This window comes from Saccopteryx bilineata, chromosome 1 (assembly GCF_036850765.1).
Source record: "Saccopteryx bilineata isolate mSacBil1 chromosome 1, mSacBil1_pri_phased_curated, whole genome shotgun sequence".
NCBI lineage: Eukaryota > Metazoa > Chordata > Mammalia > Chiroptera > Emballonuridae > Saccopteryx > Saccopteryx bilineata.
In genome coordinates, this window is record NC_089490.1 from 297,058,616 (window position 1) to 297,081,159 (window position 22,544).

At 42.4% G+C, this 22,544-nt stretch overlaps 1 protein-coding gene across 2 annotated transcripts in view; it reads left to right on the top strand.

Moving 5' to 3' along the window:
- Positions 1-22,544, top strand: part of NPR3 (natriuretic peptide receptor 3) — a 73,105-nt gene that overhangs the window by 38,857 nt on the left and 11,704 nt on the right. For both annotated transcript variants that reach the window (XM_066244265.1, XM_066244266.1), the window contains exon 4: positions 18,301-18,436. In XM_066244265.1, the coding sequence (XP_066100362.1) occupies positions 18,301-18,436 (136 nt within the window). The remainder of the gene's footprint in view (positions 1-18,300; positions 18,437-22,544) is intronic.

Consider the following 22,544-nt stretch of genomic DNA (forward strand, 5'->3'; position numbering starts at 1 on the left):
CTTATTAGTAAGTAGCCCTGCGTCAGACTGGCACCCCTGTTTGCCCATCATTGCCCTACAAATTACATTTATTTCAATTTTTTAAAATGTACAAATATATATATATTTTAATTATTTTTATTTATTTATTCATTTTAGAGAAGAGAGAGAGAGAGAGAGAGAGAAGAGGGGAGGAGCAGGAAGCATCAACTCCTGTATGTGCCTTGACCAGACAAGCCCGGGGGTTTTGAACCTGTGACCTTAGCGTTCCAGGTCGACACTTGATTCACTGCACCACACATTCATTTTTAAGTTTAAGGCTGTTTTTTATTTTTTTCTGTACTCAGCAGTGACATGATTGAACAGTAACCACATGTCCCATTATTTCCTGGGTAGATCAGATATTAGACACAGTTCATGTGCCATCTAGGTGCACGTGTAGTTTTGTTGACCCCTGACCCCATGTACTGCCATACAGATGGCAAAGCCTATGGGTGGTTATTGGTCGAACCCGTATGCATACCATTGTGCACACTACTGTGCCCCTCCTTTGGGCCAGGCATTGTGCCAGGTCCTGTGAGGAGAGTTCACACTCAGTGGGTGTCTCTTGAAGAATGGGTAGGAAGAGATGGGTACAGATGAGCCTCTGAAGCGAGGCAAACAGGGAATCCAAACTTAGAAGTAGGACTGCACCAAATACATTTAGGGAATAACAAGACAGCCTGGCATGAATGGGGGATTTTGTAGAGGAGTAGTTTGGAAAAGCCCCCCTCTGTTGATATTAGCGCATCCCTTGGCTGCTATGACACCACCGTCTCCCAGCCTTCGGCCTACATTGCTAGTCTTCTCTCATGACTCTTCTTTTCCACGTGCTCCACAGTATTGGTGTTTGCCAAGGTTCTGTCCTTGGCCTTTTTTCTCCAAACATTACTTCTGGGCTGCACATCCACTCACCTGGGTGGGATTCTCACCTCTGTGTGGATAACACCTATGTTTACATCTCCAATTCCAACCTCTCTGAGTGGCAGGCCGCTGCTCCCAGCTCCCCACTGGCACCTCTGCCTGAATCACACTGTCTACCCTGCCTCATCCTCCTGTTGGGACCTGCTCCATTCTGAGCTCTGCGGGACCAAGCATAGAGAGGAGTGGAGGAGGGTCAAGTTGGAGTTCAGAGAACTTGTCCTGCACACAGAAGAAAGTAGGAAGTGAGAGAGAGAGACTCTCATCAAAATTGATTCTCAAGGCTTGTGGAAGTAGAGCAATTCCAGGTGATGATAAGGTCTGGGGCCTTGCTACTCAAAGGGCAGTCTATGGACCAGCCGCCTTAGCCTCACCAGGGAAACTGTAGAAATGAGGAACCTTAGTGCCCCCATCCCTCAGACCCACTGAATCAGAATCTGCATTTGAATAAGAACTCCAGGTGAAATGTATGGTCTAGGGCAGTGGTCCCCAACCCCCAGGCCACGGACGGGTACTGGTACCGGCCATTTGGTACTTGTCTGGCAGAGAAAGAATAAATAACTTACATTTTTTTCGTTTTATTTATATTTAAGCCTGAACAATGTTTTATTTTTTAAAAATGACCAGATTCCTTCTGTTACATCTGTCTAAGACTCACTCTTGACGCTTGTCTCGTAAGTTCGACAAGTATATTTAAAAATAACAGTTTTTACACCGGTCGCATAATTTTATTTTGTGCATTTATCCGTCCCACCCTAAAAGGCCGGTCCGTGAAAATATTTTCTGACATTAAACCAGTCTGTGGCCCCAAAAACGTTGGGGACCACTGATCTAGGGTACTTCTGTGAGAGAGTGAGTTGATGAAACTGAGTGGAGATGAAATTCATCAAATAATGGTAGTTAGGGAACCAAGAGGCTACAGTGTTGAATGAATGGGTAATGCATAGGGACCCAGTATGAATGCAGTAATGTGGGTGGGGAGGAAGAATGTGAGCTGCCTGCCAGCCTCCTTAATGTATTCATTATGCCCTGGGAGTGAGGGAGGGTCCTTGCATCAGATGACAGTGATATTTGATGTCTCAGTTCCTTGAGAACAGTCTCTGATTAGTATTTTTCCATATCTCAGCTCTTAAAAAAATACAGCAGATGCTTAAGTAATGATAAATTGACATTATGGTCAGTAAGCTCAAAAAGAGTAAGCCTCCCCCCACCCCCTCCTTTATGTCAATTCACAATTGTTTTTAAAACAACCCTGGAGCTCACTTTAACAATCTGGTATCCAGTGTTACCTTCTTCCTTCCTTTGAACGTGTTTTTCTGACAGTCAGTTAGAAATGTATTTGCGAGGGCAAACTTTCTCATTCATTTTTTTTCTCCCTCCTGATATGCAGGTAACACCTTGGAAGTCTTACACATGTTAGAGAAGTCATAGTAAGTCTTGGAAAAAAGAGGCTGTTAATCTTAGTACACTATCCCTGGGTGTGAATTTGGTCTTTAGGGAGTTGCTGGGCTTGATAAACAAATTGACACAGGGTTAAGGTGCTGGTATGGAGACAGATGACTTGAGTTCCTTTTGCAGCTGTGTCTTTACTATCTGGGCAACATTGAGTGAACCAGGTGACTGCTGTGGGCTTCACTTTCTCATTTACACAATAGTTAGACTATATGAGTTCTACATTCCCTTCCAGTTGTAAACTTTCATGATTCTGTAATTCTTCTGAGCTGTTGTGCAATACCTATGAGGTTAAAATAATGCATTTCCCTGAGACATGTACCCAAGGGTCTCTCATATAGTGGCCAATATCTTTATTAATCTCAGCATCATTCTGCCTTTCAAAATACTGGGACTCCCTCCATGTTAATACGGATACATCTGCATCTAGAATACTCTGTGTAATTTTGGTAACTTTCTTAAGAAAAACCAGTCTCCTTACATTAGCAGAAGATGTCAACCTTAAATGTTTAAAAAAAGATATATAGTATCTTTTAATTTCCCAAGGGAGTGAGACACTTTTCTTATGGAATAGATTTAAAAAGATAAGTGTCTTCAAAATGTATAAGATGTAGTATGACCCAACCTGTGAAGACTATGGGGCATTTCTTGAAATAAGACAACTGAATTCTCAAACTCTAGACCTGAAGGGATATTTTCAGGCTAATTACAAGGAATGCTTATTTTTTTTCCTGGTAGTTAGTAAGCATATGAAACTCATTACTTGCATAGTTTCCAAAAGCTGTCTTAAATGGGTTCCAGAATGATTTAGATCAGTTCATTATGATGGCTCCCAAAGGGGATTGAGAGCGTGTTCATCACTTGGCGTGTTGCCCTATTCTTTTAGGTTGATATTTGAAATCTTTTAATGTCTTTTTAAAAAAATGTCTTTTAAAAATAATTATTGGCTTAAAATGAAAAAAATTTTGTATATGTATGTATATATTATATGTATATTTTCTTTATCCACTTTCTTTAGCCATTCATCTGTCAATGGACACAAGTTATTTTTATTTTATGTCTTAGTTACTGTGAATCATGATGCAATGATCATGGGGTACAGATATCTTCTTGAGATACTGATTTTATTTTCTTCAGACATATACCCAGAAGTGGGATTGCTGGATATGTAGTTTTTGGAGGAAGTTTCATACTGTTTTCCATAACAGATGTAGTAGTTTACATTCCCACTAACAGGGCACAAGTTTTCCTTTTTCTACACATCTCCACCAATACCTCTCTCTTTCTCTTTTTTTTTTTTTGATAATAACCATTCCTTTAAAGAATTTATTTATTCATTTTAGAGAGGGGAGAAAGAGAAAGAGAGAGAGAGGGAGAGAAAGAAGGTAAGTAGAGCAGGAAGCATCAACTCCCATGTGTGCCTTGACCAGGCAAACCCAGGGTTTCGAACTGGCAACCTCAGCATTCCAGGTTGATGCATTATCCACTGCACCATCATAGACCAGGCAATAATAACCATTCCAACAGGTGTGAAGTGATATCTCATTGTGGTTTTGACATACATTTCCCTAATTATTAGTGATGTTGAGTACCTTTTTGTGCACCTGTTGGCCATCTGTATGTCCTCTTTGGAAAAAAGTGTCTATTTAGGTCTTTTGCTCATTTTGTTAATCGGATTGTTTTTATTTTTGCTGTCAGGTTGTATGAGATCCTTATATATTTTGGATATTAACCTTTCATTAGATACAAGGTTTGAAAATATTTTCTTCCCTTCTATAGGCTGCTTTTTATTTTGTTGATGGTTCTTTGCTGTGCAGAAGCTTTTTAGTTTGATATAGTTCTACTTGTTTATTTTTGCTTTTGTTGCTTGTTCTTTTGGTGCCATGTCCAAAAAACCATTGCCAAGACCAATGTCAAGGAATTTTCCCCTTGTTTTCTTATAATAGTTTTATGATTTCCAGTCTTACATTTTGAGTTAAATTTTGTGCTTGGTATAAGATAGATGTTTAACTTCATTCCTTTGCGTGTGGCTGTCCAGTTTTCCCAGTATCATTTATTGAAGAATTATCCTTTCTCCATTGTGTGGCTTCCTTGTCAAAGATTAGTTGACCATATCTGTTGTCAGCTTTTCAATTCTAGTGCTTCTATTTGTCTATTCCTGTACTAATTTCATATTGTCTTCAATAATGTAGCTTTACAGTAAATCTTGCAATCTGGTAAGATGAGTCCTATAATTTGTTCTTACATTTTAAGAAAGTTTTGCCTATTTTGAGTTATTTCTTTTTTTGATATATATTTTAGAATCAACTTATCTATTTCTGAAAAAAAACTTCCTGAGATTTTTGATTTGCATTGTATTGAACTATAAACTTATTTGGGAAAAAATCAACAGCTTAAAACTACCCGATCCATGGGCATGGAATACCTCTCTATATATTTGGGTCTTCTTTAATTTTTCTCAGTGATGTTTATAGTTTTCAGTATGGTGGTCCTGCATATCTTTGATTACATTTATTGATAATAATTTTATGTCTTTTGACACTATTGTAAAATTCAGAATAAAAATTCATTTTCCAATTGTTTATTGGTAGTATATAGAAATACAATTGGTTTTTGTATATTGATTTTGTATTGTTTCTGTTCTTTAAATAGCGATATTTACTATTGATATGTCTTCATAATCATGGACTTCATCTGCTTTTTAAGGCTATCCAGTGAATATTTCTTTTTTCAGTATTTTACCTTTCAGTCCTAGAATATCCACTCGTTCTTCTTTATAACTTCCGTTTCTCTGCTGAGATCCCCCACTTTGTCACTCTGTTTGGCCATCTTTTCCTTTAAGTCCCTGAATATATTGACAATAGCTGCTTTAAAATCCTTATCTGTTAATTCCAATATTTAAATCATGCTCCTGCATATTTAGTTTTTAAAATTTTTGATTTTATACTGGTTGTTGTAGATGGTATTTTATAGCAATTGTGTTCAGTTATGTTCTTCTGAAGAGTAAATTCTGTTCTAGCAGGCAGTTTTACTGACTAGCCACTTTAAATTTTTGGAAGGTTTTTTTTTTCTCGAAGATATAAAGTGGCTCTGTTTTGGTTTTCTTTTAGGATGAATCCTTAGTCTTTAGACATAGTCTTTACTTCTTTTTTAAAGATGTTAATGATTGGTTTTACAGAGAGAGAAGAGAGAGGAAGGGGGAGTGAGAAGTGTCAACTCATAGTTGCTTCACTTTAGTTGTTTATTAATTGCTTGTCTTATTTGCCTTGACCGGGCAAACTCAGGGTTTCAAACTGGCAAGCTCAGTGTTTCAGGTCAAATCTCTATCCACTGTACCACTATAGTCCAGGCAGTACATAGTCTTTTCTGTTAAGGTGTAGTTCATATATACTGCTCACAAAAATTAGGGGGTATTTCAAAATGAATATGAAGCGATAAAAAAAGAAGCATTTGATTTTTTTTAATTAAACAAGAACATCAGAAAAGTAAAAGACAAGTCACAGAAAGTTGTTTGATTATGCAAATGAGATGCAAAACCAACTCTTATTTCATTGATGAAAATGCACCATACAAAAGGCTGAAAGTACAGGAGCATCTGCATGTTCCCTGATCCCTTAATTTTTGTGAGCAGTATAGACTTCTACTGGGAAGCCTGAGATATTTCCCAGGTTCCTCTGACTTTGTGATATTCAAGTTCCAACTCTCTTCCACGCAGAAGGCAGAGTTGCAGATGTTCCTCAGCCTTTTCAGCTTTCCAGCTGCTGCTTTCTACTGGATGCTTTGGCGTCCACCCTGTGTGTGTGCCATTTAAAAATCAACCAAGGACAACAGAGGATTATGGACAGGTTTGGGCACTCCTATTTTTGTGACTTTCTTCTCTTCAGGATTTACTTCTCATTGCACATCCTCAGTATCAACTCTGACCTCTAAAGCCAAGAAGCTGGTGACTTTCAGCTTGAGTTTCAGCTGCTCCTTGCCTCATGGGTCAGGATGCTATCAGAAGAAAAGCCATTTATATTTAATTCTCATGTAATATGGTCCCTTCTTTCAAAGGTCAACTTTCCTCTAGTTTCTGCCTGCTTTTGGTCACTTTCCAGTGCCTTCAATTAGTTCTTTTGAAAATATTTTGTCCAGAGTATATAATTTTCCAGGGAGGTTAAATTGATACTAACTCCTCTGTGACTACTAGAATTTTCTTTAAAAAAATAAGTATAATACTTTTATTATACTTGAAAGTTTCCAATAATTCCTTAATTTCATCAATAAATAGTGTTCAAAATGTAAGGAATTAAGTTTCTTGCGAGGAAGATATTTAGTTTTGTTTTATTTGTTTTCTTGGTAGCAAACGAGTAACGATGAAAAAAAACGAGTTGACTCATTCACTGGCTGCACATTATATTGTTAGTTTTGTTGTGAGCATTCTGTATTGGTATTAAATCTTATTCTAAGGTTTCTTAGCAGTAGCCGCTGACCTAGTTTTTATGGCTATCTCAACTTCATGGGACCTAGTTAAGAGCAAAGAAGTATGTGAGAAAGGCTGGTGAGCAGTTAAAAATGGGCATATAATCTATTAATTTTATTATAGAGGGAATCTCTGAAATCCTCACTCAGAACCTATTAACCCCATTTTAAGTAGAGCTATAGCACATTTTGCAATTTCTTCCCCCAGTTTACAGAACATTAGTAGTGGCAAGTATAAGAGAAGAAGAGAACATGCTAGGGGCAGGCACAGTGAGAGCAGCAGGTAGTGACAGGTGACTGTGGAGTTACCTCGAGTGAGGGCAGTTTCTCTGTATGAGAGGGAGGGCTAAGTCCTGGGGAAACTGATATTACCCACCATGTGCCCCAGACATCAAAGAGCTGTGGAGCATCAAAGTACACAGGCACACAGAAATAAGACAAAACTGTGATAGAAATAATACAAGTTTGCACAAAGTGTAATACGGAAAAAAGGGGGAAGGAGGTGGTTCAAGGCCAAGTTTGAGTGGCTCACAGAAAGTAGGTATATCCATCTGGGTCCTGGGAGGAAAGAGAAGATGCACTGAAAGGAAATGAAAGAGAACTTAACAAAGGTACTGTTAATAAGGTATGTGTGTAGGTAAGGAAGTCTGCAAAGGATGGCAGAGAACCCCAGGGCCCGCAAAAGTGGGAAGCTGTTACCACCCTTAGACCAGAAGGGGCAAGAAGAAGCAGGGTTAACTAGGACCTGCAAGGCCTATAGCAGTTGGGAGAACCAGCTGTGGCATCTGGTGAGGGAATGCAGCCTCTAATATCCTGATATTTTCCTCCTGCCCTCGCATTACCTGTTGAATCCAACTGGAAGCCAGAGATAAGGGGACCTAGTTGATGTTGTCCCTATATGTCACCCTTCCAGGGCACAGAGCTGCCTAGAGAAGGGTGGAAGGTGGATCTGGAGGGGGTAATCTGAGACTGTTCAGCGAAGTTGAGTAGGAGTTTGCTGTGGCTGAAACAAGACCCCTGGGGAGAGCTTTCTAATCCCAGGGGCTAATGTGTAAAGGCACTGCATGCCACACCAGGAGAATCCAAGAGCCTTTGTAAGGAGTAGGGCATTGAGTTTATATAGTGATGTGGCTAATCATGGAGAGTGTCCTTCACCATCCTGAAGCATTTAGACATATTTTTTAGCTGTTGAGGTTACCAGAGAAAGGGCTGGATCAGGAAATGCAGAAAAATCAGCAGCCAAGGGCAAGAAGCATTTTAGGAAGGGAAGAGGGTCCTAGCTCACATTCCATCAGCATGGAAAAAGAAAATTTATCTAGAAACATACAAGTCTAGTGTTGGCATTGTGTAAACAGCACAATACACTCTCCAGTTGTGATGGAGGCTACTGGACTCTTCATTGTCATAGCCATATATATGGAGAATCACAATAAGTTAATATCACATTCAGCATATTTCTCATACCAAAGCAGGAATGTATGTGGTTAATTAGAAGCACTTCCATCAAAAGTGTTTATATTCAAAGAGTTTTGATACTTGGAGGGAAGAAAACCTTTAAAAATCTGGAATATTTGCTTATATGAAACACCCCCCCCCCACCATGAGACAGTGTACATGAAGCTTTGTTACATTGATTGTTATTTTTTGAGGTTATCAGAATAAAGACCCTGCAAAACCAAACTCATCAGATTTCATATTGAGTACTAGTCAGAAAGCATTGAGTCAGTAGATCCTTTATGACCTGCTCTGGCTGCGGATGTGCTTGGAGCAGACTGGTTCCTGAAGTAGGAGCCTTGTTCGTCACCCCCAGCTTGTTTAGCTGCTCCTTTGGCATAGCAACTCTTTTTATTCACAGCTGGAGCAGGATCAGCTTGAGCTGAGGCCATGACTCATCAGAAATCTCGATTAATTTGATCTGAGTCATGCTGTATTAGCTGCTGGTTTAAAGACTTGCTTCAGAGAGAGCGACAGCTAGCTTGTTCCCTTCATTTCCCCCTCTCCACTTTCTTCTTCTGCCTTCTCATTCCCTTTCCAGATGTGGGTTCTGTCCCTCTCTCATACTGAGGTATATCGTCAGTCTTTGTATACTTTTCCATAGACTCTCATTGGTCTTTTCAGCCTACACACTCAGCTACCCAAGTATTGGCCAGTTAAAAAGAGAAAATAACTCTGGCCGGTTTGCTCAGTGGTAGAGCATCGGCCTGGCATGTAGGGGTCCCGGATTCGATTCCCAGCCAGGGCACACAGAAGTGCCCATCTGCTTCTCCACCCCTCCCCCTCTCCTTCCTCTCTGTCTCTCTCTTCCCCTCCCGCAGCTGAGGCTCTACTGGAGCAAAGATGGCCTGGGCGCTGTGGATGGCTCCTTGGCCTCTGCCCCAGGCGCCAGAGTGGCTCTGGTCGCAACAGAGCGATGCCCCGGAGGGGCAGAGCATCGCCCCCTGGTGGGCAGAGCGTCGCCCCTGGTGGGTGTGCCGGGTGGATCCCGGTCGAGCGCATGCGGGAGTCTGTCTGACTGTCTCTCCCCGTTTCCAGCTTCAGAAAAATAAAAAAAAAAAAAAAAAAAAAAAAAAAAAAAAAAAAAAAGAGAGAGAGAGAGAGAGAAAATAGAACACAAAGTGGATTTCCAACATTTAGCTGGCTGAACATATGTGTCAATAAGATAAATGATATTACTATTCAAGCCTGGATTGAACTCTTACTTAAGAACTTGCCCACCTAACATTTTCTGGAGTTTTGACTCCATCCACTTACCAAGATCTCTTCTTTTCTGTTAAGATGTTAGTCAGGTTGGATGGTGGTTGTGTAGTGGATAAAACAGTGACTCAAAACGCTGAGATTCCCAGTTCAAAACCTTGAGGTCACTGGCTCAAGCGTAGGCTCATTGGCTTGAGCAAGGGCTTGCCTGCTTGAGCATAGGGTTGTTGGCTTGAATGTGGAATCAACAACATGATCCCAAGGTCACTGGCTTGAGGCCAAAGTCTCTGGCTTGAGCAAGGGGTCACTGGCTTGGCTGGAGCCCCTCTCCCCTGTCAAGGCACATATGAAAAAGCGATCAATGTGCAACTAAAGTGAAGCAATGATGAGTTGATGCTTCTCATTCTTTCTCTTTCTCTCTTTCTAAAAAAAAAAAAGATGTTAGTCAGTCTCTCTCATAGGGTAGTAACAGTACCCATCTATGAAACTTTTGTAAAGATTAAATGCAATGGAATTTAAGTTCTATTTAGTTTAGCTCCTAGAATATAGGAGATGCTCCGTTAGAGTTAGCTATTATAATTATTACCTGGAAGTGAAGAGAACTGCTTGATTTTAGTCAATCTAGTATTTTGTAAACCTGTTTAAGCAGAATTCTGGCATTTCTAGAACATCTGTTATAATTTTCAAGAATGCTGGGCCTGACCTGTGGTGGCGTAGTGGATAAAGCGTCGACCTGGAAATGCTGAGGTCGCCAGTTCGAAACCCTGGGCTTGCCTGGTCAAGGCACATATGGGAGTTGATGCTTCCTGCTCCTCCCTCCCTTCTCTCTCTGTCTCTCTCCTCCCTCTCTTTCCCTCTCTCTCCTTTCTAAAATGAATAAATAAATAAAAAATTAAAAAAAAAAGAATACTGCTGCTCTATGGAATATAATGTGGAAAACTCTGAGTTAGGAATTGAACAACATTAGGCTGCTGACTGTTCCCAGTGAGTGAGTAGATCAGTAATGCTGGACTAGGAGTTGGGTTCTGGATCTTAGCTCAGTCTTTACCACACCTTGAAATTACTGAAATAAAAAGGGAGAGGTTTCATCCTAAGATGTAAAACAGAAGTGAAAGAAAATCACTCCTATCCAAAGACTAAATATCTGCTCATTCTTCCTTGTAATCACATCTCTAGGTGACTCATGAAATTCAGGGGATGCCATCTAAAGTTCTCAGGACCAGTTTAAAAGGATGTCATCAACTTGAAAAAATTAGAATTTACAAATTTACATGATCCTTCTGATCTTGACTTTACAGAAATAAGTGCAGAAGTTGTTCTCCTGTGTTCTGCTGTCTCCATGTCCCCTTGACTGGGCCTTCCCCCTTTCTGTCTTGGGCCCGCCTCACCGCCCAGCAGTGAGCATCGCAGTGCGCCTGTTTCCTGGCCTGCCCCTGCCCCTGCACATATCCTATTGGGTTTTGGTGTATGTGTTTACCCCCCTCAACATTGTGCCTGACAGGCACACAGACCCCTGGGGAGCGTGGCCAGCATGTGCCCAGAGCGGTCTATAGGGGACAGGTCATCAAACTTTCCAGGGCCACACCTGGTTGGGCACTGGTGGGACATCAAGGCCAAGGAAGACACTGCTCACTTGATCATCTGAAAGCCAGGGTTGATTATGTCATTGTGTATGTGCATTTCTCAACTAAACCTGCAAGAGTGATGGGTGATGGGAAGTATCTATGATGTGTGTGACACATTCAAAGGCAGCTTGATCAGATGACTGAATTTCTGCATGACCACTGGCAGAGTATGTTAAAGTCATTCTCATTAGCTTGTGCTCCACACCCACCAATTCCGAGAGTCCAGTTGCATGGAGGTCTCCTCTACCTTGTCACTCCCCGCCTGGCAGGCCCTGGGCAGCTCTTCCTGCTGAGGTTTGCTCGTGAAATGGGGCCGTATGCCAGCATGGCGGTCCCTGTGCTCAGCGCTGCTACTTCATTCATGAAGGGGGCAGCCAGCCGTTGCAGCACAGGTGAAGGAGAGGCTGCATTCGGATTAATGATCTTCCCCAGACTGCTTTTGTTAATTGATCCATTTTGTTTTAAATTATCAGAGAGAAAAAGATCTTCTATCCTCTAATGGCCACACTTCAAGTTATAAGATCTGAGTTCATTTGTCAGTCTGGGCGTTGCTACCGGGGCAGAGCTGAGCCCAGGGCAGAGATGGTCATTTGGGCAAGTTAGGACACATCCTCAGCCCAAGTATGGTCGTGAGTTCAGGATGGGCAGAAAGAAGGCTGCCAGGCCGTCTGGTGATGCTTCGGTCAAGCACAGAGGGGATGCGGACTCTCTCCCTGATCTGCGGCCACACTGTTAGTGAGACCTCTGCCTTTTGCATGTCCTCAGAGTTCAATCAGGGTAAGGGTGAAGATGTTCAGTTTTACTCTCTTCAAGGCTACAAGAAACCAGCAAGTGACCAAGGGTGAATTCCGTGAAGGCCGGCCCAGGATAGACATTAGGTGTCTGTCAGTAGGGACAAGAACCCCCTTTTTGGTATCAAGAAGGTTGTGATATCACTTGATTTATGGAGTTCTTGCTGTTATTCTAAATTGTAGATGTTTGATTTTATAGTTCGAAAGAAAATGGAATGAAAACAAGTAGTATCTGTATTTTTATTGTACAAATGCATGAGAGTTTTAACTTTTGGCCATGCGGCATGCCCAAGGCCACTTCCTTCTGCTGGCCACCATCTCCAGTGACCCAGGAAGGGAGGGCAAAGTCATTTTCAGGGTCTCACTGTACTAATTAGACAAGATGATGCTGTCATTTTCCCTGCTGTGATGGGGAAAGGCAGGTCCTGAACCCATCTCTCCGCCTGCCTTCTCCCATCTTCTCTTTAGCTGAATGGGGAGTTAAGGGCCATGTCTTTCTTTTTTTTTTTCTTTTCTTTTTAAGTGAGAGAGAAGGACGAACAAGGACAGCCAGACAGGAAGGGCGAGAGATGAGAAGCATTAACTCATAGTTGTGGTACTTAGTTGTTCATTGATTACTTTCTCATATGTGCCTTGACCGGGGGTTCCAGCTGAGCCAGTGACCCCTTGATCACGCCAGCAACCTTGGGCTTCAAGCCAGTGATCTCTGGTCTCAAGCCAGTGACCATAGGGTCATGTCTATGATCTCATGCTCAAGCCAGTGACCCCTTGCTCAAGCCAGCGACCTTGGGCTTCAAGCCAGTGATCTCTGGTCTCAAGCCAGTGACCATAGGGTCATGTCTATGATCCCATGCTCAAGCCAGTGACCCCATGCTCGAGCTGGTGAGCCCATACTCAAGCTGGTGACTTGAGGTTTTTTTTTTTTTGTATTTTTCTGAAGCTGGAAACAGGGAGAGAAAGTCAGACAGGCTCCCGCATGCGCCCGACCGGGATCCACCTGGCACGCCCACCAGGGGCCACGCTCTGCCCACCAGAGGGCGATGCTCTGCCCCTCCAGGGCGTCGCTCTGCCATGACCAGAGCCACTCTGGCGCCTGGGGCAGAGGCCAAGGAGCCATCCCCAGCACCCGGGCCATCTTTGCTCCAATGGAGCCTTGGCTGTGGGAGGGGAAGAGAGAGACAGAGAGGAAGGGGAGGGGGTGGAGAAGCAAATGGGTGCCTCTCCCATGTGCCCTGGCCGGGAATCGAACCCGGGTCCCCCGCACGCCAGGCTGACGCTCTACCGCTGAGCCAACCGGCCAGGGCAACCTTGAGGTTTTGAATGTAGGTCCTCAGCATCCCAAGCTGATGCTCTATCCACTGTGCTACTGCCTAGCAGTCATGTCTTTTCAAAAGACTGTTGAGATATACTATCCAACACTCTCTCCTTTCCTTATTTACCTTGGGAACCATTGGCTTGTAGTAAGGAAGATAGCTTGTGATCCTAATATGCTTGAGTTCATGTAAACATGACAAGCAAGACCCTGGGGCAATCAAGCCTTGCATTCAATTTAGGTAACTTTCTCCCAGAAGTCTCAGCGGGAAAGCTTTATAGGCGTTCTCAGCTATCCAGATGACCTGGGAGGGAGAGCACTGCTGTGTTATTCAGTCTCGCTTTACAGAACAGCTGAGACATGCAACATTCTTTGCTTACTTGTTTGGAACACAAGCATTGAAGAATTCCTTCTGATTTTGCCTCCCCAAAGAGAAATAAGAAAGACTTACTCCTGTCACAGATAGGAGCCATGTCATGAATGGCCACTCTTTATGCTCAGTTAAAAAAAATGCAAGGTTTCTATTAGCTTTTTCCATGATATTTTTATTAAAAAGCAAAACAAAATACAAATACATAGACATGGTTGCAAGTGCAATCAAAGAGAAAGGCCAAGGACACAAATGGCATTCTTTCATTTGTCATACCTGCTGCTGGCCAGGCTATAGAGGAAAAGTAAAAGAATCGAGATGAAATGACAGAGAGTTAATGGCAAAGTTGCCAGTGGAAGTCGGGGTGTGTTTTCCATCTTGCTTGAGTGCTACACGGCACAGATAATGATTACCTGGGGCTTGTTCCTCGTGGTGGTCCACTTCACAAAGGCCTTGCGTGGAGTTCCTCTGTGTGTTTGTATGAGCTGTGACACCATTTAGAGAGACTGTGAACTCCCAGGGCTCATCCATTGCATTGTTCTCTTGATTCTACTTGTTTGGTATCTAGCCAGGGAATGGCTGCATTTAGGAATTTAATGAGGACTTATGACTAATGGCAGTAAGGAATTGCTTTCTGGCTAGAAATGATGCTAAATACTAGAATAGGTTGGTCAGAAGAGGGAATCATAATTTCTGCCATCAGTAGCAATCCATCATTCAGGACTTTGAGGTCCAAGTGTTGTTCTGACCAGAGGCGGAGGGACAGGCCAAACAGCCTTGCTCCTTTCAGCCTGCAGCTCTAGTGGAAAGTGATACAAAGGCAACTAAGACTCTGGATTTTTCTCCCCCTTATTTTTTCACATTTACACTTCTAATTTTCAGTGTCTATAATGTGCTAACAGGCTTTCCTCTTATTTAAAAACACATGTGAATGTGAGAATGTTCTCCTGAAGAAAAGAAGGTCTCTGGGGTTTTGCTCTGGCTTGAGGTCCTGTGAGGTAGGTGTTATAAAGCCTCCTCCTCTGCAGGCTGGGGTGCCAGCAAACCTCAGTGGGGCTCAGCAGCTCTCCTGCTAATTTTGGCAGGAGAGGGAGATGCTCAGCTACTTTAAAAGGTTAGAAAGTAAATTTTGCGATCCATTTGCAAATCGAGATAGAATGAATTTCAGACCTGAGCCTGTGTTCAGAAAAAATCTGTTCTCTTCTACTATGAAGCTTGGTAAGACAAAAGTGATCCAACTTCATGCTTCTCAGCCAGATACTCGTTCTTCCCACCCTAGGTTGTAGAGGAGGCAGCTCAGAGGGCAGATCAGTAGAAAAGGATGAGAAAAAGCCAGATGAGGGGTGGTGCTGAGGATATGTACCATCGTGGCCTTGGGTTAGGATTTTGAGAAAGAGCCAAGAGGTAGAAGAAGAGAGATCTATAGGTGATGCCCAGCAGGGCTACTTTGCAATTGAATCAGGGTCTATCCTAGGCTCCCCAGAATCAAGGAGTATAAAGGGAACAACCCTCAGTTACAGAATGCAGGAAAACCGAGGGTGAGCAATTATCTTTTGGCTTTAAAGTAAGGAGAGGATTAGACCAGAGCTTTGCTGAAGCACTTTACATCTTCCGTATCCCGGGATTCTGTGATTTCCCTCTGTAGCATGGTGGTGTTTTTACACTTATCAAAGAGAAGAAAGATCTTGTTAAAAAACATTTTTAGTGGCCTGAGAATTAAGTTATATAGCTAAAGTTTACTTATTAAAACTTATTAACTCGTCAGCATGCATACTTTCTCAAGCCATGATGACTTCATGGTCTAAGTGACAATTTCATAGTCCTTTGGGAAATTGAATTAGCATTGCCGAATCAGCAGAAAATTACCTTGGACTAGTAAATGTTATTTCTACACATTCTGCCTTGCCTAAGAAAATAATGACTCTGAGACTTAAACTTGATGGCTAAGAGCAAGAGCCATTGTCTACTATTTGCTTTCATGGTCCCAGGAATTGTTTTAGATGTTTTACATGCACTCATTCATTTAAACCCCAGAATTACTCCCTGAGATGAGTAGATACTAAATCCCAATTAAACCAATGAGGGAACTGAAGATTAGAGAGGTGAAGTAATGTGTCAGGACTAGGATAAGATTTGGGGTTCAGCCACTAATTCAGAGCTCTCCTGTGCACCTGTACTCTCTCTCATCCTCTTCCCATCCCAGAGGGTCAGTGTAATTGGTCAGCTTGGGCTGTGGCTATCATACTGGGACAGAATTAAGGGCTGGAACTGTGGAAGTCAGAGAACTCTGTACTTGGGGTGTCAAAGCATAACCAAGAAGTCTTGTTTCGGCCCTGGCCGGTTGGCTCAGTGGTAGAGCGTCAGCCTGGCGTGCGGGGGACCCGGGTTCGATTCCCGGCCAGGGCACATAGGAGAAGCGCCCATTTGCTTCTCCACCCCCACCCCCTCCTTCCTCTCTGTCTCTCTCTTCCCCTCCCACAGCCAAGGCTCCATTGGAGCAAAGATGGCCCGGGCGCTGGGGATGGCTCCTTGGCCTCTGCCCCAGGCGCTGGAGTGGCTCTGGTCGCCGCAGAGCGACGCCCCAGAGGGGCAGAGCATCGCCCCCTGGTGGGCAGAGCGTGGCCCCTGGTGGGCATGCCGGGTGGATCCCGGTCGGGCGCATGTGGGAGTCTGTCTGACTGTCTCTCCCCATTTCCAGCTTCAGAAAAAAAAAAAAAAAAAAAAAAAAAAAAAAAAAAAAGAAGTCTTGTTTCTGTTAAGTATAAAATGTATCACTAAGAGTTATATTAGTAAGTTGGTTAATATTGCTAGAAATTAGAAGCTAATCAGGATCCTTAGGTTTATAATTCTCTGTCTCTAGACAATAAAAACTAACATTGAGAACTGCCTTTTTCAGACATCTTTTACATCTACTGATTTGTTTAAACCTGACAGCAACCCGATAAGGCAGGTATTACCATTTTGCTCATTTTCTGGATGGGAAAAACTGAGACCCAGAGTGGTGCAGAAAGACAGCTAGGAAGTGGCAGAGTTGGGTAGCGAGCCTGAGCTCTTTAATCATTGTTCTAACCTGCCTCTCAGCAGTAGGCTTTGCAAATCTGAAATATTTGCTTCTGAGACACACACAGGAATCACCGGCCCCTGGGGTGGGATGAGGCCGAGTGGAACTGGATGTTGAGCTGCATCTTCTGTGAAAGTTTATGTATTGGAACCAGGGGCGGGGCAGAGAACAGCCCTCACAGAGCTTCACCGTGGTCGTCTGTGGGGTGCCCAATTCATTCTGCTGCGGTATTTCATTCTTGACACTTTCTCCTGAAATAAGAAGGCTTGATTCTTTTTTTGTACTTTTACACAGAATGTGTAAACTACTTAGTGTTTCAGGACTGTATTTGCTTACTTCATGGTCAATAAATGTTACAGCGAGTTTAAATGTGGTATTAGAACTTACCAAATGGTGCTTATGGAAGGAAATAAGGCTCGAAGAGGTTGAAGTAAATTCCCCAAGTTTACACGACATTGTAAGTTTCTTGAGGGCAGGAGCTACTTTATTTGAGCCGGGACTCAACTGGGTTAAACTAATGGTTCAGGGGTGTTTTCATTCCTGCCCTTGGAGCTTGGTGGGAGTGGAGCTAAGGAGTGCTCAAATGCACTGAAACAACTTAGAACACAAATTAAGAAGAGCAACTGAGATGTAACTGTTGATAGAATAGAGGATAAATGCTGGGCAGGCAGGAAGGGCAGTGCCCCTGCTCTTTGCATCCTGAGCATTCTAGTAGGAATTCACTAGTAGTCTTTGACTATGAATGAGTGGATCCCTACTATTCTTTTAGTCCTATTCCACATTCAGAAGGGCTGTTGAAGATGGAGAAAACTTCAGGGGGGAGGTTGGACTCAAGTTAGCTGGAGGTAAAGAGCAATGTAGGGAAGAAGAAGGGTGCATGTGCAGAGGGAACTATGGGCAAAGGCTGATGCACCTGGAATACTTAACTTGGTCAACAGGTACAGTTTTTTTTTTTTTTTTTTTTTTTTGTATTTTTCTGAAGCTGGAAACGGGGAGAGACAGTCAGACAGACTCCCACATGCGCCCGACCGGGATCCACCTGGCACGCCCACCAGGGGCGATGCTCTGCCAACCAGGGGGTGATGCTCTGCCCCTCTGGGGCGTCGCTCTGCCGCGACCAGAGCCACTCTAGTGCCTGGGGCAGAGGCCAAGGAGCCATCCCCAGCGCCCAGGCCATCTTTGCTCCAATGGAGCCTTGGCTGTGGGAGGGGAAGAGAGAGACAGAGAGGAAGGGGGTGGGGGTGGAGAAGCAAATGGGCGCTTCTCCTATGTGCCCTGGCCGGGAATCGAACTCGGGACCCCTGCATGCCAGGCCGACGCTCTACCGCTGAGCCAACCGGCCAGGGCCGGTACAGTTTTTTTGACTTCAATAATATCTTGTTTGCTTTCCAAATTCCTGAATTGGGGAAGTGTTTTCCTCACTAAACTAGTGGCAGGAAAATCATGTCATGATTCTTGTTAGCTACTCTTCTAACCACTTCTACCATGCTTATGGGCCTGGAGTCTAACTTGTTGATCATTTTGATTTGCTTTCATTGTTCCTCAACCTGAGCCATTTGGTGTTTGGTCTCACCCAACTGGGGTTTCCTTTCCAGGTTAACATGTTTGTTGAAGGATTTCATGATGCCATTCTCCTCTACGTCTTGGCTTTACATGAAGTACTCAGAGCTGGTTATAGCAAGAAGGATGGAGGGAAAATTATCCAGCAGACTTGGAACAGAACATTTGAAGGTGAGGATTCTGTCTGTAAGCTGACAACACTCTGCAAGCCCATTGAGCTGCTTCTTTGCTGGTTCTGTTTTTCTCTGAGCTCATTGAGATCTTGCTTTTCTCAGCTTTAAAGTAAGGATAATAAGTCAAGGTCACCCCACCCCACAGGCTTGCTGTGAGAATTCAGTGAGATAAAGATTGTGTAAGTGCTTTGAAAGGGTCCCACTGAAACAGGAAGTGATTTATCTCCTTCTGATTGTTGGGTAACAACTCCACGCTTCTTAAAATTAAATTCATCACATGCCTCATCCACAATAAATATTCAGTTTTTGAGGAGTTCTGTAATCAGTCTTAAAAGGAAAAATCCAAGATGTACATTTTCCTGTTCAAACTTGAGTGGTGTGAGATGATGAGCAGGTCCAGTGACTCTGCTTTTACTTGATGTTTAAATTGGTGACTGTTAGCTTTGGCTTTCTTAAGAACAGAGAAGTATAAGAACAACAGCCAAAAAATGGTCCATCATCTCATCACTCAAGCAATCTCTGTTGACATTTAAGAATTATGCACGAATGAGACTATTCTTGGCTGGAAGCTTTAAACAGTACAAGAACGTACAAGATGAAAAGTGAAAGTATTCCTTCCCACCCTAGTCCCCTCTCCCCAATGTGATCACTAATAACATTCTCTCTGATTCAGTCTAAAACTATTTTGTGTCTTCTGCCAGCACACATGCATTTTTTATCTAAAAAATTTATACAAAAGGGATCATACTATGAATGCCATTCATTCTTTCTCATAGCTTTTTTACTTGTATGTCAAGAATTATCCATATGAGCACTCATAGATTCAGCACATTTTTCAGTGATAGTTTCGTATATTTTCATCATATGGTTGTACAAGAATTTCTTTAACCAACCTCTTACTGATGAACACTTCAATTGTTTACAGTTTTTGTTATTATGCAAAATACTACTACGTGCATCTTACACATCTTGTTGAATTTTTGTGAATACATCCAATAGGGAACATTCCCAGTTATGGGATACCTGGGCCCAGAAGTATGTTGGTGCCTTTTAAAGTACATTAGATATTGCAAATGTCTTCCGGAAAGGTCTACTAGCTTATATATTCTTGCTAACAGTGCACAGAGTGCTGGTTTCCTTTGATGTCACCAGCACTCAAAAAAATTTAACATGAGACTCAACATGAGAATGAACTATCTGCTGGAGCCCTGTAGATCGTATTCATTCATTTATTCACTCATTCATTCGTTCATCAAATATTCTTGAGCGCCTGCTTTGTGCCAGGCCCTGTTCAAGGGCTGAGGATTTATCAGTGTGCTAAAGACATTCCTTGCAGTCACCTGAGCTTCCACAGTAGAGGGGGAACTATTGATAAGCAAATAAACATGCCATTTTAGGGGCTATAAAATAAAGCAGAATGGGGAGATAGAAAGTGTTGGGTGAGACTGCTAATTCAATGATCAGGGAAGCTCACTGGCAGTTGAGGAGAGACCGGAAGGAGGTAAAAGAAATTATATCTATGAGAGAACATTCCAGAGGGAGCAGCAAGTGCAGAGTGTACCTGATGGGAGAGGCCTGAGTGCCCTGGACAAGCAAGGAGGCTGAAGCAGACAGAGCACATGAGAGGAGTGTGACGGCAGCCAAAGTCAGAGGTCACAGGGGCTAGAGCACATGGACCTGGAAGCTGCACCAGGACTTTGGCTTCTATCCTGAGTGGCATAGAAAGCCACCTGAGGATTTTGAGGGACATGATCTTTCTCAAAACTTTAAAAGGTGTCCTTATAGAGGCTATGTAGAAAACAAACTGTAGCATTCTAATGGGTATTATGTGAGAACCACCGACATATAGAGTACAGATCGCTGGACCAGAAAACCTGCATCCTAGCCACTGATTCCACCCTCAGTCCCTTGGCCTTCTCTCATCACCTGTATCTAAGGGGTTGGACTAGTTGGTGAATGACAAGGTTCCTTTCAGTTCTGCAGCATGTTAACTCTTCTTTTGAATCTTTTAACGCATTGGGGGCCATGCCTATATTTGTGATCCAACTAATGAAATTTTCAATGATGTGAACAAATATTTCCAAGTCTAGATTTGAGGCACACATTTTTTATTTTACAAATTGGGACTCCTATCTACTCTACTATTTCCTCTTGTTCTCAATTATTAGAAGGAGTAGGACAGTAAAAAGAGGTCAGGTACCATCTGGAATTGTCTGGGCTGTAGCTACGATAATAGTTGGTAGGTTTTATTTCTCCTTGATGGTTTTAGTGGATGTTACATCTTACTCAAAACTAGAGTGACATTGGCTGAACTTTTAGACAGATTGTAGGACGTGAACAAATAACCCTCCTGGATTGTCTTCCTCCACATGTGACTGCTTCAGCCCAGGAGCGGGAATCAAGTAGAATAATTCAGGGGGCATATTAGGACAGAGTCACATTTCCCAGAACTTGTGCCCAATGCACTGAGAAACCAGTGTGTGTGTGTGGACACAATCTTAGTAAGGAACATCCATTCTTAGTTATTCCTCACTATGTGGTATGGTCATTTGTTCTTGGTCTTCTGAAGGAGGTTGTTAAGAGAAGGGCAGGTGCCCACAATAGCTGAAATTCAGTTTTCTTTAGAGGGTATGGACTAAAGTTTCCCATAGGCCATCTTGATCTTCCATTCTAGGGTCAGGTCTACACAGGCAATATGAAATGAATCCTAAAAAAATAAACTGTATAATTCAGCTTAAACTTAGAATCTCATTTGCCCAAAAATAAAGATAATTGAAGCCAAGGTAAGTTTCCATCTTATTTGCTAAACAATGATCCAGCTGAGTGTAGCCCCCAAAAGAACTCTAATAAAAACTTTAACCTTTCTAAAATTAAAAACAATTTAAAATTTAATGGTCACCATAAGTAACCATTAAGTTCTCAAAGGAAAAATACTCTGGATGCTATTTGACAAATTTAGATTTTATTACTGAGAAACCTATGACCAACTCTCAATCATGGCCTGGGAAGAAGCTAAATTTCCTTTCTGTGTGAGAGGTCAGAGTGACAAGGTAAATAAGAGTGTGGCTCAAACCTTGAACTCCATTGCAGGCCAATAGAAAGGAGGGTAGAAAGTCTCATTATTTATGTACAGGAAAATTCTGCTGTCAGCCTGACAATTGCACCTTATGTATATACAATACTCTTAGGTGAAGTCTCACTTGCTTATCAGCCACTTTGAGGGTTGTCACCTCACTTATTGGCGGAATTGTAATAGCTTCAAGTGTAATGAGGTCTTGGATTACTAGGGCCACTTTGTCTTATAAAATACTCTGCAGAGACACTTACAGAACACACCATCACAATCCTCTCCTAACAGAATTAAAAAAAAAGATTTTGGATAACCAATATGTTTAGAGATAAATATATATATTTAAAAATGACACTACTTAAAAGTTGTATAGGCTGTCCAGGACAAACAAGTCTGAGATAGGTGTATCCTTTGTAACTATTCTATATTAAGAAGACAAAACCTCCTGCTGAATGGTAGCTCCATTCTGTTTCTGGCTGAACAGACCAAAGTCTGGAAAAATCAGCGGGCCTTCAAACCACAACCCGAGGACAGTAAACCCAAACACTTGCCTTCTCCAAACCACACTTGAGGATGGAACTTTCCCTTGGGATCCCTTTTCCCAGACATTCATTTCACTTCCGGAGAGAACCAGATCAATGGAAACACCAATTAAGAATTACACTGGGCCCTGGCCAGGTGGCTCAGTGAATAAAGTGTCATCCCAGCATGCCCAGGTCACAGGTTTGATCCCAGGTCAGGACACATACAAGAAGCAACCAATGAGTGCACAACTAAAAATGGAACAACTAAATGAAACGAGTTGATGCTTCTTTCTCTCTGTCTCACCCTCTCAAATCAATGGAAAAATTAAGAGAAAAAAAAAAAAAAGAATTACAACAAACTCTACCACAGTTGGAAGTAAAAGAAAGCAAATAGCCTTAGTTACTTAGAGTGTAGCTGATAAATACTCTCTGTGATTTAGTTAATAAAAATTATAATAGAGACATTTACTGTCACCTAATGATACATACTTGCATATATTGATTAGCTGCTG